We start from the raw sequence: 17,157 nt of genomic DNA, 5'->3' as shown, positions 1-17,157 counted from the left end.
CATATGCACCAGCAAATTTGAGTTTTACATCATGTTGAGATGCAATATATTTCCCAGAGATTATTTATAAGTACTAAGAACAGATTCATTGATAAATGATGAAGCTGCTCTCACTAAAAGCAAACACTTCTAGGCATGCATTTGCAACACTGAACGCATATTCACTGCACTACCGTAACACATCTCTTGCTCTACAAGATTTGGCCAACTAGAACGTCCTGCCATCTAGAGGCTAAATGTATAAAAACTTGAGGGCATCTTCAGTGTTAATGCATGATCCAGAATTGAGAGGCAGTAGAAAGTTTGCAGAGTCCACATTTGGGAAGCACGTGTAGACACCATTCACAGCAAAGGCAAAGATCAGAAATTCGGGGAGGAGCCTAGGAGCCCATCGCCTTTGCTTCTCTCTCCTCTCATCCACCCCCAAACCCTCAAAAATGTTTGCTCTTTCATCCGTGAACCACATTGCACCAAATGTCATTGAAAAATTTAAACCAGCTCCTTTTAAATAATAGTTTTGGGTTCAGAAATTGAATGCAGCTTAGAGAAGAGCCAGTGGACAGCTTAAAAGGTGCTGTCTATCTGAGTGCCAGTGAATGATTTTCTACCAACGTCTCAGAATGTTGCTATTCATCATCTGCAGTGATTGTACTTAAAAAACTTGGCAGGTAGTAATATTTTATATTCATTTTGCATAGGTGTAAATTGCACAAGGAAGTGGAGAATCAGGAATAGTAAGGGGCCTCTGATGTAAAGGATCCCATGTTTTTTTTTCTATCCAGGAATGTTATTGCCAAATCTTTGACAGTGTTTAGTACAATTATCTGACACCTAATCACAGCTTGTCTAGAGATTAAGATCTGACAAATGCCAAGGGTAGGGCTGTGTGAGAAACATCAAATCAAGCAGGGTTATAGAGTTAAGAGCGGCCAGCGTACCCCGTCTGCTGCCAGGAGTTTCATAAATGTTTTGAAATGAAAATGTGCTGATCAGCCCAAATGGCCGCTCTGCTGTTAGGAGCTGGCACTGCTTCCTATTGTCTCCAGGCATAGACCTGTGTTCCCAGGCAGGATGCACTTTCCCAAGATGAGACGGGAAAGGGAGAAGTACAGTTCTCCCTAATCCCATTGAGGCCGGAGAATAGGACGAGAAGAATGGCTGACTCAAGAGAGGAAACAGTGATTGGCATTAGCCACAAGGATGCTGACTGCTATCCTAACCAGGCCGCTCCAAGAGACTGCAGTACTCAGCACTTTATTTGTGAAATCATTAGAGCTCAGGGAAGCCACAACAAGGTCTCCCAGATGCAGCCTCAGCTAAATAGTAAGTTATACTATATTTAAATAAGACTACAAAAAGTATACTGGGGAAGGGAGGATACATTTTCTGGCTAAGGAGTTATGGAACATTTCAACCCAGGAAACAGATCGCTGAGAAAGCGGAAGAGGTGCAAAGTGATGAGGATTTCCCTGGATTCCTCCTACAAATAAATCACCAGTGGCAACTCAGTGGTATTTTTGCTTTCTCTGAGTGATATTTCCATTACGCTCTCTGTCATGCTTCATAGCTGTTCTTGTTCTGTTTTATGCTATGATACGTGGGCTGTTTGGGGAGGGCGGTAGCAGGGTTATGCTGGGAACTCAGAGCTGAAACAGAGGGCTTGGAGAGCAGACATCTGCACATCTTTCCATTGAGGGGCATGACCTGCCGCTGCAGTGAAACAATGTAAGGAACACTCGGTGAGAAGGACAGCAAAGAGAGGAGGATGGTCCAACAGGTTAGGACACTTCCTGCTCTACCACAGACCTCTTGTAGGAGCTTGGGCAAGTTACTTAGGGTTTGTTTACACAAACTTTTAGTTTGCGGCCCGCTGGAGTGTAAATCTGTCGTGCACTGCCTTTGTGGACTTCGCTGCCCTCCACTAAAAGTTCCCCAGTGTAGTTTAATCTGCTTCTGTTGCAAAGCTCCCAGTTTTACAGATGGGGAACTGAGGCATGGACTTTGGGCTTGTCTACATAAACCCTTAGTTTCTGGTAAACTGGGGTGTAAATCTACCTTACACTAGCCTGCCATGAATGATGTGTCCATGTGGACCCTGCTGCTGCACACTAAAAAGGCTTTGATCAACATTGCTTTGAAATGGGAGTAGATTAAAGTGCACTAGGGAACTTTTAGTGCAGAACAGCGGGATTCACTTCGACACTTAGTGTACAGCAGATTACACCCCAGCTTGCCACAAACTAAGTGTTTATGTAGACAAGCCTGAAGTCTGGGCCTCAGTTCCCCATCTGTAAAACTGGGATTTCCCTACTTCCCAGGAAAAATGTTAGAGTTTGTGAGATATTTAGATGCTGTGGTAAGGCGAGAGGGAGTACTGGGGGTGGGGGTGGGAGAGAGTGGATAACGGTACAATAGATAGATTAGAGGTTTCTTAGACCTTTCCCAGAGATTTTACTGTTGGACAGAAACTCTCTGTCCTAATTTTGTCTGTCTGTCTGTCTGTCCATCTTAGATGGAGGATTATCCCCACTCTTTGCATGTTAACACAGAGCACTATCCTCTAACAATAATAATAACAAAAACAAAACAAAACCTGGATTTAGAAAGAGTGTTGAGCCAGTTTGGCATTTCCTCAGTATTATAAAAGCAGCCCTTGCAAGGAGGGGCAGTTTAATTACACTGTGTATCCAAGTGTCTGATTCAGTAGCAAATGCATCTACTCGGACACGGCTGCCCAAGACCTGAGTTTGAGTCTAGAAGCAGCAACATGTTATTGAATCTGTGCGTAAGAGTCTATACAAAGGCAGCTGGATGAAAAGCATTTGGCTTAACCTCAACCCAGACAAGCCCCAGTGATGCTGGTAAATAGAAGGAAATGACTGTGAAGAGTTACAGAGTGATCTCACTAAACTGGGTGACTGGGCAAGCAAATGGCCGATGAAATTCAGTGTTGATAAGTGTAAAGTAATGCACATTGGAAAACATAATTCCAGCTATACCTACAAAATGATATGGTCTAAATTAGCTGTTACCACTCAAGAAAGATCTTGGAGTCATCATGGATAGTTCTCTGAAAATATCTGCTCAATGTGCAGTGGCAGTCAAAAAAGCTAACAATGTTAGAAACCAGTAGGAAAGGGATAGATAATCAAACAGAAAATATCATAATGCCACCTATAACTCCTTGGTATGCCCACACTTTGAATATTGTGCGCGGTTCTGGTTGCCCATCTCCAGAAAGTTATATTAGCATTAGAAAAGGGACAGAGAAAGGCAACAAAATGATTGGGGGTATGGAACAGAGATTAAAAGGGCTGGGACTGGTCATCTTAGAAAAGAGACAACGAAGTGGCGGATATTATAGAGGTCTATACAATTATGAATGCTGTGGAGATTGTGTTATTTACCCCTTCACATAACACAAGAACTAGGGGTCACCCAATGAAATTAATAAGCATCAGGTTTGAAACAAACAAAAGGACGTACTTTTTCATGCAACACACAGTCAACTGTCAACTGTTAGTAACTGTCATTGTAACTTTATGAATGGCAGATCTCATTATTCAGAATGGAAGGATTGAGAGAAAGATTACGAACTATTCTACATTCAAAGAGTTACCTCCTTGAAATTTGGGCAGTTTAACAAAGGCTTTGTGGATGGGGTACCCAGATGAAGGCAACAGGCTGGTGGAACAAACTCTCCAAGAACCTAAGGACCCTCACAAAGTCACCATCTTCCGATTCACCTGCAGGTGCACTTCTTTGATCTGCTTTCTTTAACAAGCACAGAGCAACATGTACATTAAAAAAAACAAAACAAAAAACCCTACCAATACAAAACCCTACACTACACACCATTCACCCCTGGGGAGAGGATGAGAGAAAGAACTAATCACACATAACAGATACGCTTCAGGGTGCATAATGCACGAGACAAGGGCACTCATACTATAAGACTCTATATAAAATAGAACAGAACATACAACATGCAATTGCATTTTATGGGGTGAATTTTCTGCTGTGGTCCGACTTCTGCTGAGTGCAGCACAACAGCAGGAGTGGTAGGTGGCCAGTTATGGCCCTCTAATTCTCTGCCCCAAGTTAGAGGAGCCTAGGAGCTGCCCTACTGTGCTCCAGATGGGTTTGATCCTCTAGGGGATCATTCATCAGCTGGGAATTGCTAGAGTGCAGGGCACTCTGGCCAGTCTTTCTCCCCATACTTCCAATACAACCCTCACTGTCCACTAAGCTGGGGGCTGCAGAGAGGCAATGATGGAGTTTTCTCTGCATCCACCTGGGACTCTCTGCTCCAGGTGTATCTCCAACAGATAACTGAAGGGAGCAGATTGGGGCAGATAACCCACCCCATATGTTTGAATGATCTGAAATCACATTTCACAAGTGCTGCAGTCTATGAATGAGCAAACTATAGCATCCATTTGGGGAGGGGGGGTGGTAGCGGACTACCCATCCTTAGACAGGGGGCCATACTCTCAGCTAGTGAAACTGCACATAGTTCCTTTGAATTCAATAGTGCTATGTCCTTTTACACAAGCTGGGGATATGGCCCATGATGTGGATGTACATCATACAGATTTAATACAAGAGAAAATCTATTTTGTTGTGGAACAACTCCCCACTCCCTCCACAAGTAACCCTATGTGAAATCCTGGTCAAGTTTGCACTTACATACACTTCCTGCCTTAATACAAACTGGCACCTTCTACTCTTCCAAGTGTGCATTTGGGGCATCATGCAGCTTGATCCTGCATGTCAGACTACCTGGCGCAGACAACCAAAAGGGATGCAATTAAAAAAAATGGAACAATATATCATACGTTTATTAGGGAAAGAAGCTATATTTAATCATTATATTTGGCACTGCATTGAAGCAAAACAAAATGTGAAAACAATTCAATGTTCAATCCCAGCACCACTGTGAAAATAAAAAGCTCTTTTAATCAATTTAGTTACTTTTCTCCCCATACATTTACAATAACTACAAAAAGCGGCTTATAAGATATTAGTCCTATATGGTATGTAAACTGGAATGAGAGTGACAGACGATCAGGAGGTTGAATTTGTCCCCCAGGAATATTGCTATTTTCCCAGGCCGTCAGAATGCTGGAGTCTTTTTTGAGGTGGGTAAAGGCTTATAAGATGTAACAGTGAAACAATATGGCCACAAAGGCTAAATCCCTTAGGGTCAGAGTAAACCTTAATGCTACATGAAGAGAAAGAGTAATATGGCAGGAGAAATTGCTTCTGATGCATAATGAAATTCTACATTACTGCCCACTTCCCAAATAAGGTTTGTATTCCTGGCTAAAAATCAGAAGTGCACCTCCCAGACACACCAGCTTTTGCTCCCCAACCTTTGATGGAAGACATGCTGTGTGGTCTGCCCTTCTGATGTGCTTTACAGAAAGACTGACGACTTTCATACTTCATTCACATGATGGACCGGAATCAGAGGAGTTCCGTGCTGCTCAAGCACCCTAGAGGTGTCTGTTTTGTTCAGAAAATAAGTTAAAACTTGTCTGCAAGTCCTGTGTTATCTCACTGTGCCTCCATTCACACAGTGAGACTTAATAACCTCACAAGGAATAAATAATACACAAAGATGATGAAAATGAATCAAACAAAAACTGAACTCAGCCTTTTAAATAGTACTGGACAGAAAGTTTAACTTAAATGTTGACACTCTGCTGATAAGGCACCTATGGTGGTTTATAATGCAATTTTAGTATAGGCAAAAAGATTTACTCCAATTAAATATCCAGTCCTTTGGTTTGCTGGAAAGCTGTCACAGATCTTTGCTCACTTATAAGAAGAACAAAGTTCTTTCCATGGTTAATATATTGTGCATAGTAAAATGTTTCATGGACTAAAAATCAGAAGACCTATTAATTAACAGCACCTTTTACATAAAAATCCCAACCATATTTATCTAGTGAACAAGAAAAACTCAGCTTCTCTATGTAGTACTTTGGACATAGAGAACTGTATTATATATATATATATATATATATAAAAGCGAATTTACATTGTGACCTGGTGTTTAGTCCAGCAATGGGTGAACCCACCAGAGAAGTTTTAAGTATAATATATTGCCTTTGGTGAATGTCTAGTAACTTGACATGATTGTATAGTAAAACTCAGAAGCATGGAACTCCACCAGTTGTAAGTGATGGAGCATTCCATTAATAACAATGAAAAAGTGTTTGGCATTCCATTAAGCAAGCACAGCATGCTTAGGCCATTCCTGGAGGATATATGCAACTTCCATGTTTTCATGGCCAGTAAAGTTTTAGGTTTCACTGGGCACTGGTTGCACCCATTACAACCACATCTCCATGCCTTTTAAGACCCACAGAAGGAAAGTAGGGCACCAAACTCAAATCCTGTCCCAAGTGGAGTGATCAAGCAGCACCACAGATTTCAGCTGAGAAAATGTGCACAGTATTTGTTTTGGTTGGGGTCTCTTGAGCAACTGGTCTTAGTTGGTTTCTTTCATGTTTTGTTCTTTTCCTAAACAACTGGTCACAGTCTTCCAGTACAAGTCATTTGAAAGGCAGGGTTGGTGCACTCTCCATACAATCTGCCGGCGGACTGCCACATGGTTACCATTTCCCTGGAATTGGCACACCACACTCATACCAGCCCACATAGTAGTAAGGTGTTGTGTAACCAATGCGCCCAAATGACACAGGTTCCTGGCGATACTGGCGATAATACCCTGTTGGTGGAAAAATGGCAGTGGTTCAAGCCAAAGGCAAAGTAACTTGACAAATGACATCTTTGAAGTACAGAATATATGATGTATAGTATATAGCATACATAGAATTATCACAACAAAAGCTAAGGCATAGGAGCCACTTGTTAATCCCATGGCACTTCATGAGAAGTAGGATTGTTAGCTCTGATGGTTTAGCCTGCTTCAATTTTGAATGATTGCATTCTACCTACATATATTTCCTCTACAGTTCCAGTTGGATTTACTGTTCTAAATATCTAACTATTGTGTAACTATGCAGTCTCTGCTGTTAAAGAGCTTTTGCATTTCACTCCAAAAGGAGTCTGAATTTCAGTAGCAGGTGAAGTTATGCCTCTATATAAAATTTGCATATCAATTCAAGCTCATGAAGCACTTTGGAGTGAAAATGCCATAGAAATGTTCAAAGAGACTAGGTGGATGAGGTACTATCTATTATTGGACTACCTTTTGTTGGTGGGAGGGTTCAAACTTTCAAGCTACACAGAGCTCTTCTTCAGGTCTTCAGAGTTCTGTGTAGCTTGAAAGTTTGAACCCCCCACCAACAGGAGTTGGTCCAATACAAGATATTACCTCTCCTATCTCGTGTCCTTCATATCCTGGGACCAACACAGCTACAATAAAACCGCAAATAAAAATATAAGGCATTATTGTATCTTACTGGGTTCAAGACAGGATTCACAAATATCATTTTTTATAACAAAGCAAGGAGGCAAAATTACATGCAGCAAATATAGAGTTAAATCCCACTTTTTTTTTTAAACTGATGGCCCCTTTCCCTCATCTGTATAAAAAAATGTGACAGCACAAAGCATTAAAGACTCTCAACAGTCTTTCTGCATATTTTGTACAGTGGAACATCTGAAATGTTGATTCCTGTGGCAGTTGTACAATTTGTGTGTTCTACATCTCTGCTTCTTAGAGCTAGTAATGTACAGCTGGATTAACAATCCTTATTTTAAATAGAGAAGTGCAGTATTATTCTATGTCATCTACATAGAAGCGAATATTTCAGTTTCTTCACGGCAACCCAACCCTTAAAAAACAACAGCAAACAGCGTAAGATGAAAACCAAGAATGCTGAGTGAATGATTAACAGCAGTCTGTAGACCCAGGCTCTGAGACTCGCTGCTGCAAGTTGGGTTTTTTTTTGTTTTTTTTTTCAGTGTAGACATACCCTAAGGGTTATTTGTATTTTCTGTTTTATCCAATAATTTATTTGCAGACTCATTCTCTTTGTCTGAACTTTCACAAGCTGTTGTGGTTTGCAAATTATTATACTAGGACATCACATGATACAGTCTCAGAATATGTGGTGTCCGCCTGGCTCCTAATAGAAGTGATATAAATGTAGACAGGGAGGCAGAAAACCTCTTAATTCTATATAGTGGATGAAGTGTAATTCCTCAGCTTTCACTTCAGCTTTCCTTTTTTTGTTTTTGTTTTTTTACCTTGTATGGTGGGCAAGGCTTCTACATATGACTGAGGCCCTGTTCTTCCATCCATGTGTGAATCCACAAACTGGCAGTGGTCCTCACCTTTCCCCCAGCTATCTCCAATGCCGTAGAATGTATCTGAAAGGTGACATAAAAGATTAGGACAGATATATATTGTTATTTCAAATGGCCTTATCTCATCCAATGATGCTTTCCCACTTCCAGGAAAATAAAGATGGGAAAAAGTCAGATACTACAGAGATGAGCAGCAATATACCAGTAAATAAAAATATAAGAGGTGAAGAATGCTACATTTGCCAATAGGAATTAAGAGAGAGAAAAAACTTTGTAGTTTCATTAGGAACATTGCATCTGAAGAAGTGGTTTTTAACCCACAAAAGCTTTTGCCCAAATAAATCTGTTAGTCTTTAAGGTGCCACCAGACTCCTTGTTGTTTTTATTAAGAACATGCTATATGCTAGAATCATACGCTAGTATCATAGAATCATAGGCTCGAGAGGTCATCTAGTCCAGTTCTCTGCACTCATGGCAGTACTAAGTATTATCTAGACCATCCCTTGCAGGTGTATGTCTAACCTGCTCTTAAAAATCTCCAATGATGGAGATTCCACAACCTCCCTAGGCAATTTATTCCAGGGCTTAACTATCCTGACAGTTTGGAAGTTTTTCCTAATATACAACATAAACCGTCCTTGCTGCAATTTAAGCCCATTGCTTCTTTCCTATCCTCAGAAGTTAAAAAGAATAATTTTTCTCTTTCCTCCTTGTAACAACATTTTATGTACTTGAAAATTGTTACCATGTCCCCTCTCAGTTTTCTCTTCGACAGACTAAACAAACCCAGTTTTTTTTCAATCTTCCCTCATAGGTCATCATTTAATCATTTTTTACTTTTTTGTTACTTTTCTCTGGACTTTCTCCAACTTGTCCACATCTTTCATGAAATATGGTGCCCATAACTGGACACAATAATCCAGTTGAGGCCGAATCAGTGTAGAGTAGAGCAGAAGAATGACTTCTTGTGTCTTGTTTACAACATTCCTGCTAATACATCCCAGAATGATGTTTGCTTTTTTTTTTGCAACAGTGTTACACTGTTAACTCATATTTCGCTTGTGATCCACTATGACCCCCAGATCCCTTTCCACAGTACTCCTTCCAAAACAGTCATTTCTCATTGTGCAACTGATTGTTCATTCCTAAGTGGAGTACTTTGCATTTGTCCTTATTGAATGTTATCCTATTTACTTCACGCCATTTCTCCAGTTTGTCCAGATCATTTTGAATTTTAATCCTATCCTCCAAAGCACTTGCAACCCCTTCCAGCTTGGTATCACCCACAAACTTTAAAATTGTACTCTCTGTGCCATTATCTAAATCATTGATGAAGATACTGAATAGAACCGGACCCAGAACTGATCCCTGCACAATCCTACTCAATATGCCCTTTCAGTTTGAGTGTGAACCACAGATAACTATTCTCTGGGAATGGTTTTTCAACCAGTTATGCACCCACCTTATAGTAGCTCCATCTAGGTTGTATTTCTCTAGTTTGTTTATGAAAAGGTCATGCGAGGAATATCAAAAGCCTTACTAAAGTCCCTGGAATAAGTAATTTATCAGAATTACAGTACAGATGATAGCAGAGGAAATTTCAGCAAGACCCATTATTTTAATTGGTTATGAGAAAGTAAAAATAGCCCCACACACCAGTATTGCTAGGTTGACAGAACTCTCAAATTTAAACCAGAAACTGTGAAGATAGGTCTCATATACAGGAGCTTTACTGTTCTGGTTGTTTGCATATTACTGTCATGGACCAGGATGTAGCCAGTCACATCTAGTGGTTAGGGCAGGAGTCAGGAGCCAGAGCTAGAGTCAGAGTCAGGAGTCAAGCCAAGGGTCAGAGCTGGAGCCAGTAGCCAGAGGTGGTGTGTAGCAGCAGGGATCTGGAACAAGGCAAAGTCCTATGTTGCAGGCAGCCTAGGATTCACTTAGTTCCTCAGAAAACTTCCTGTTCCTTCTTCTGGCTTACATAGCAAGTTTGAGCCAATTGGAGAGGCTAGATGTCTCCTCCAAATCAGGAGCTTTGTGGGCGGTGTCTCTGTTGAGCCAAGGTCCATCAGCCTACTCTCCCTGCTGGTACCAGCAAGCTGTCAGGTGGTGGCTGCAGTCTGAGGACTGCCTGGGACCCGCAGAGATGGGCATGAGAGCACAAGTCTTCACAAATACTTGTTTATACATGTTCTTGAAACAAGACAAATATTTTGCTAAAACCCCCATTAAAACACTTTGAAAAGCCTAGGGGATAACCCCACTCAACATTCCCTCTCAATACAACCAATTGGTACGGCTACAGTTATATGACAGCCCTTGTTGAACACCTACCAGCTTCTGGATTTGCTCAAACAACTGCTGCACTACCATGTATCTAACCTGTTCAGAGTACAAGTCTCCTCTTTTATCCATTCTGTAGTTCTCTATTGTGTTTTCTGCAATTAATCCATGTGTGGACTTCCCATTATGACATCAGAAGTTCTGCATGAGTAACGAGCACAGAACATTTCAGAGAGAGCTGTATTATGATTAGAGAGTACAACTTTGCTTTCACTGTGCAAATTGCTTTAGGTTCCTATCCTTAGAAGCTAAATACTGTCATATGTGTATCCAAATTGTGCCATCAGTTTAGCCATGTACTCCTTTGATAGAGTCAACAAGTGATGGATACAGTAAGTGGAGGGGTGACAGCACTGTAAGAATAATCCCAAAACATACCTTTCAGGTCATCACTGAGGTAAATCTTGTACCTCAAAGAGTTGCAAAGAACCACTCCCACAAATTTTCGGTACCAAGTGCGTTTCACATACTGCTTTCCACTGCAGTCTGAGTAGGTGGGATCATATTTAAAAGTGAAAGGGATCCAGATGGGTTCACCACCTTAAAAAACCAAAATAAAATAAAAGGAAAAACCTAGAGGGTCAGTCTTATATTTCAGCATTTTATCAAGATGAACGTCCTGTTACAAGAAGGTACTGCGGCAGGTTAATAAACTACCCTTTTACTTTGAAACACCCGAGTTCAAAAATCAAATTTAAGTCTCAAATGAAATAAAATTGATGTTTTAGTCAAGTCCCTTCTGGACATTTGTCATGAATGTATTGTTAAAATGGTGTAAAATATGCTTACATATAGCATATTTATGTGGATCATAGATTCCTAGGCCAGAAGGGACTACTGTGATCATCTAGTGTGACCTCCTGTATAACACAGGCCATAGAACTTCCCCAAAATAATTCCTAGAGCAGCTCTTCTAGAAAATACATCCAACCTTGATTTTAAAATTGCCAGTAATGAAGAATCCACCATGACTCTCAGTAAATTACCCTCACTGTTAGGAATGTGCACCTTATTTTCAGTTTCAATTTGTCTAGCTTCAGCTTCCAGTCACAGATCACATTATACTTTTCTCTGCCAGACTGAAGAGCCCATTATTAAATATTTATTCCCCATGCAGATCATGTCAGAGATGGACAATTCCTATCCAATAATCAAACCAATCCTCTCTGCAAGGACCCCATGTGACAAGACATATTACAAAAGGGACCATGAATGTATCATGTTAGCTATCACAGACTTACAGGAGCACTCACTCTCTGTTTTAATTCAAACCACAAATGTGAAAAGATAAAACTGGACCACAAAATGTATGCTGAACAGTAAGAGATTCTATTTAACCATCCCATACCAAATTCGTTTTAGTGCACCTAGAACTGGGGTGTGGAGGAGTGGGCATCTTCAAACAATGGGTGGGCTTATATACAGTTCCATTGACCACTGCTGAAACACTTAGATGCAGTAGGTGTGCCCCCAGTTGCATTCATGCAGCCCCACTGATGTCAATGAGGTTGTATGGATGTGACTAACGGCCCGGTTTTCCCTGGAACATCAGCCTTAGTTCTTATTTCCCTTGATTTTGTCCCCAATTCAGCAAGATACTTAAGCACAGAACTAATTTTAAACAGTGAACAGTCTCATTGCTTTCAGTTGGATGACTTCTAAACCTAAAATTAAACATAAGCCTAAGAACCTTGCTGAAATGGAGGCTATATGAGCATAGGTCAGATCCTAGCGCTATCTGAATGCAGTGTCTTGTGGTTTAACATTACATCTCCCCTCTCCTCCCCTCCCCTCCAGAAAAGTAAGTTTCATCACTAAAGAAGAGATGATGTGGAAAAAAATCTGCAATGGGTAACAGGTTTCAGTGTGAAGTAAAATCTGTTGCTGTTGTGTTAAAAAGATGAGATATGAAACCTAGAGGGCACTCTCTCTCTCTATCTCTCGTGTGATGTGCGTGTGTGTTCTGGGTGGAAAATTTGGCTTTCACCACAGGAGCTCAAGTTAAATCAAAACAGATTTGACACCAGCAAAAAAATTAAAAAAAGATTTTTTGCTCAGTCTCAAATGAACTAGTTTCTTCTTCACTACGTTGCAGTGGTTATAAGCTACCACTTAATAATTATGTTGCACAGGATCAATATTACAAATAATTGGTTGTTCCTTTATATTAAATAATGGAATCCACCTTCCTTCTAGAATGCTTTTGTAGCAATATGTATGCAAGATAAAACAGATATAAGCTTACAACGTGAAAATGTTAGTTTTCTTTCCTGTTATTTCCTACATCCTCTTTGGTTTTTTTATTGTGTTATTGGCAACTGTTAAGAATGAGAAGTATGTTTTAAAAAATGTCAATTTGTCTTTCTTCCTTTTACGAAGCACAAACATAGGGCCCAGTCTTGCAAACACTTGCACGTGAGTAACTTCTACACACATGAATAACCCATTGAATTAATCTGAATTGACCCTCATGACACTACTTAGGTATGTAAAGTTACTCAAATGCATGTTTGCAGGATTGGGGCCATAAACGTCTCTATACAAATAAAGCAGTGAAATGGTCATTTCAAGAACAAAATATCATGAACAGAATGCGGTTAATGTTAATATTTTTATTCATCAACTTCCTGGCTATCATCAACAGTGCTCAAGAGAATCCTTGCAACAGCTGCTCTGAAGTAGGCCATGTGGTTTTCAGAATATAATCAGAATGCCTTTGGAAAATTACCTTTATATTAAAACACCAGACCACTTTTGGAGAATTATCATTCAAGACACAATTCTATCCCAGGTTCTTAGTACATATTCTCCTTCCAAAAACCATGTTAACCTGCTACATCTCGTAAAGAAAACAATCCAGTTCCTACAGAAAGCAACCTTCACACTTGGAGATTGTATATCATGTCATTCCTCACTCTGCTACCTTATTTCAAGGACCCTGTCCCCAGGAGTGGGGTGATCACTGATAAATATGATAGGTGGTTTTCAAAGGACACTGTAGGAAAACCCAGTCACCATAGCTCCACTCCAGATTTGGTTAATAAACTCAGACTTTATTACTTACGAGTAAACCCCTAAGTGAAATCATTTACTGTTCATGTAGAGGTGGCCTTCAAACTTGGTCTCAGTGCCAGTAGGTTGTTCCCATATGGTCTCCAACGGACTGGTGTCTGGTGTCTTGGGAGTCCATTACTTGCACCTTTATCAAGATCCTGGAACAACCCACCTCTACCCAGCAGTCCTCAACTCAACATAGTAGTTAGAGACGGAAAGGAATGATTAAATAACTTAATCTAGCCTCATGAAAGTGCAGGATATAGTCTCCCAATAAAGGGTGTACCAGGTATAGAACAGGTTCTACACTTGATTTTAGCCTAACATAATACACTTCATTTACAACACTTCTTTTAAGAGGTAATTGGCTTCAAAAGCCTGATAAGACTGGAACACAGATTCTTGAGATGAATCAGGAGTTGGGAATTAACACAGTAATTTATATCACACGCCTCCCTCAAACTCTAATAGAAAGTAGTGTGTCATAGTGCCTAATTTTTACAATGCCCAGATTTGTTTCACAGGTTTTATAGACAATATCAAGAAAATATCAGCAGTGAGACTTACCAGGTGGTCTGACAATAAGCAGTGGATTATCTGTAAGAATGAAACAAAACAAAACAAAAAAAACCCAAATATTTTAGTGTTTTCTCTCAAAGACTAGTGTCTCCTAATGTTACAGTGTACTAGCTATCATGCAAGAAAGAAATATCAGCTTCAAAAAATAATTGTCTCTAGCTGTTTTCAGAACGCTGAAGATACGGGTTTGTCTCTTTTCAAAACAAATGGTGTTAAGTTATACCAATGTTTTTCACATTTGATGGCATGCACCTGCACTTGGATTATACCATTTATTCTGAAAGATGTTTAAACTGCAACAATTTTTTTTTTTAAATTAGTAAAAAATATCCTCCATTCGGTTAGCTTTTAAAAACAGACTTCTTTACTTCAGCCAATCAGAAACCAGTTTAATCATGCAATCTTTTAAAGGCATACGGTGTTTTTCTTCTCAATATTCTACCTCATAGACCAGTCAGCACCAGCCATCTATATAGGCAGGTCATTTTGCTAAATCCCTCATGTAGGTGCCTAAGTACCAATTTTGGGACCATTGTGATGCACATGCCCCCACCCTTCCAACCCTGTAGGTCGTTAAACCCCGCTAGGAACCTGCATTTTCGCCCTCAAAGGTTCCTACGCACCTTCATTTCTGCCTCTGGGTATGTGCACTGGGCAAACTACGGCCTGCGGGACCCTCCAACCCAGCCCCTGAGCTCCTGGCCCGGGAGGCTAGCCCCTGGCCCCTCCCCTGCTGTTCCCCATCCCGCGCAGCCTCCGCTCACTGTGCCACCGGCGCAATGCTCTGGGCAGGGAGGCTGCGAGCTCCTGGGGCAGCGCAGCTGCAGAGCCACGGCCTGACCCGCCGCTCTGTGCTGCGCGTCGGCGCGGCTGCAGCACCACCAGCCACCGGTGCTCCAGGCAGCGCGGTTAGGGGACAGGGGGCAGGGCGGGTTGGATAGAGGGCAGGGGAGTTCGGGGTGGTGGTCCGGGGGTGGGGGTGTGGATAGGGGTTGGGGTGGTCAGAGGCGGGGAACAGGGGTGTTGAATGGGGGCAGGGATCCTGGGGGGGCAGTCAGGAAGAGGAGGGGTTGAATTGTGTGGTGGGGGGCAGTGAGGGGCAGGGGTTCCAGGGGTGGTCATGAGACAGTGAGAAGGGGTGGTTGGATGGGGCAGGGGTCCCAGGGGGGCAGTCAGGGATGAGAGGAGGAGCTGGATGGGGTGGTGGGGGGCAGTCAGGAGCGGGAGGTCTGGGGGCAGTCAGGGGACAGGGAGCAGGGCGGGGTGGATGAGGCAGAAGTCCCAGGGGGGCCATCAGGGGGCGAGAAGCAGGGGGGGTCAGATAGGGGGCAGGGGCCAGGCCACGCCTGGCCGTTTGGGGAGGCATGGCCTCCCCTAACCAGCCCTCCATACAATTTTGGAAACCTGATGTGGCCCTCAGGCCAAAAACTTTGCCCGCCCCTGCTCTAGGCATCTGGATGCCTATCTCCTGCCTAAGGCTTGGAGTGATGCATGAATTGGGGGAAGACAGCAATTGGCAGCCTAACTTGCCTGCAGGGCCCAACCTGAGCACGCTTAGTGGATTGAGCCCTGCAGGCGAGCTCATACAGAAAAGCCAGGGGAGGAGAACACGTCCCTTATAACTTTTAGCCCAGTGGTTAGGGCACTCGGTATGTGGGAGACCCCTGGTTCAAGTCCCTTCTCTGCCTGAGGGGGAGAGGGATCTGCCGCCTCTCAGATGCTTACTCTAACCCTCAGGCTACAGGACAGTCTCCTGGGGGGCTCCCTAGTCTCTCCTGTTGAAACTGTTCCACTCTGGCTCATTAAAAAAGAGTCATGGGAGCAGAGCCCTGGATCCTGGGTCTCTCACATCCTGGGTGAATGCTCTCCTGGAGAGGGTACAGAACTGAGAGCCAAAAGCAGTGATAGGCACCACCCTGAAGCCCAGACTTAGGCACCTGTATCTCTGTGGGCAGGTCTTCGCTACCCGCCGGAACGGCGGGTAGTGATCGATCTATCTATCTTTCGGGGATCGATTTATCACGTCTCGTCTAGACACGATAAATCGATCCCCAAATGCGCTCCCCGTCAACTCCGGAACTCCAGCTCGCAAGAGGCGGAAGCGGAGTCGATGGGGGAGCGGCAGCGGTCAACTCGCCGCCGTCCTCACGGCCAGGTAAGTCGACCTAAGATATGCTGAGTTCAGCTATGCTATTCGCGTAGCTGAAGTTGCGTATCTTAGGTCGACCCCCCCGCCAGTGTAGACCAGGGCTAAGAGAGGCAGGCTTACCACATACCCCCTCTTATTGGCATTTCCTATTTGCTAGCAGAGGCAACTTGACACTTAGAGTGCTGGCTTTAGTGGATCACAGTCTAAGGTGCTTATCTTTCCCCATTCACTGCACATGAGCCTATGCTCCCAACTCAGTTCTGTTCCTGCAGTTTTTCCACAGTGCCTAAAAATTAGGTGTCACAATGCTGAGCGTTACCATGCTTATGTCCCTTTGTGCATCTAGGTCTTAGCAGTTAGATAAAACAACAGGAGCAATTCTTTGTATCTATCATTGTGATTTATATTGTCTCTTGAATTGGCATTTCTTCAGTGGAAGCTGCTTGAAGCCAAGGTACATGGTTATCTATTGTTTGGCAAAATTCCAGGGAACTTTCATTATTTGATGAAACAGAACAGCGGGTTACTGTCTTTCTCAGTGCATTCTGCAAAGCACTTACGAAAAGCTGTGGAGCTCTTTACTGTCCCATTGAAGTCAATGCTAAAAATTCGGCTTAATTTACAGCTGACCATGCAACATGCCTTTAAAATATCTGAATTCATTTCATAAGACCATTTACTTTATTATGCAGTTTTAGTTTGTTTTGTTTCTATAAACAGAACTTCCATTGATTTTAATGGAAGTT

The 17,157-nt window shown here is 42.2% G+C and overlaps 1 protein-coding gene across 2 annotated transcripts in view; it reads right to left on the bottom strand.

The window, feature by feature from the left end:
- Positions 1 to 4,820: 4,820 nt before the first annotated feature.
- FNDC1 (fibronectin type III domain containing 1) overlaps positions 4,821 to 17,157 on the bottom strand; it is a 126,114-nt gene continuing 113,777 nt past the window's right edge. For both annotated transcript variants that reach the window (XM_048844100.2, XM_075126841.1), the window contains exons 17-20: positions 14,251 to 14,280; positions 11,008 to 11,169; positions 8,227 to 8,349; positions 4,821 to 6,739 (exon numbers count right to left, since the gene is read on the bottom strand). In XM_048844100.2, coding sequence (XP_048700057.2) covers positions 6,624 to 6,739; positions 8,227 to 8,349; positions 11,008 to 11,169; positions 14,251 to 14,280 — 431 coding nt within the window. In that variant the 3' untranslated portion in view covers positions 4,821 to 6,623. The remainder of the gene's footprint in view (positions 6,740 to 8,226; positions 8,350 to 11,007; positions 11,170 to 14,250; positions 14,281 to 17,157) is intronic.

Source organism: Caretta caretta, chromosome 3 (genome assembly GCF_965140235.1).
Source record: "Caretta caretta isolate rCarCar2 chromosome 3, rCarCar1.hap1, whole genome shotgun sequence".
Lineage (NCBI taxonomy): Eukaryota > Metazoa > Chordata > Testudines > Cheloniidae > Caretta > Caretta caretta.
This window is presented reverse-complemented; position numbering and strand designations above follow the sequence as displayed.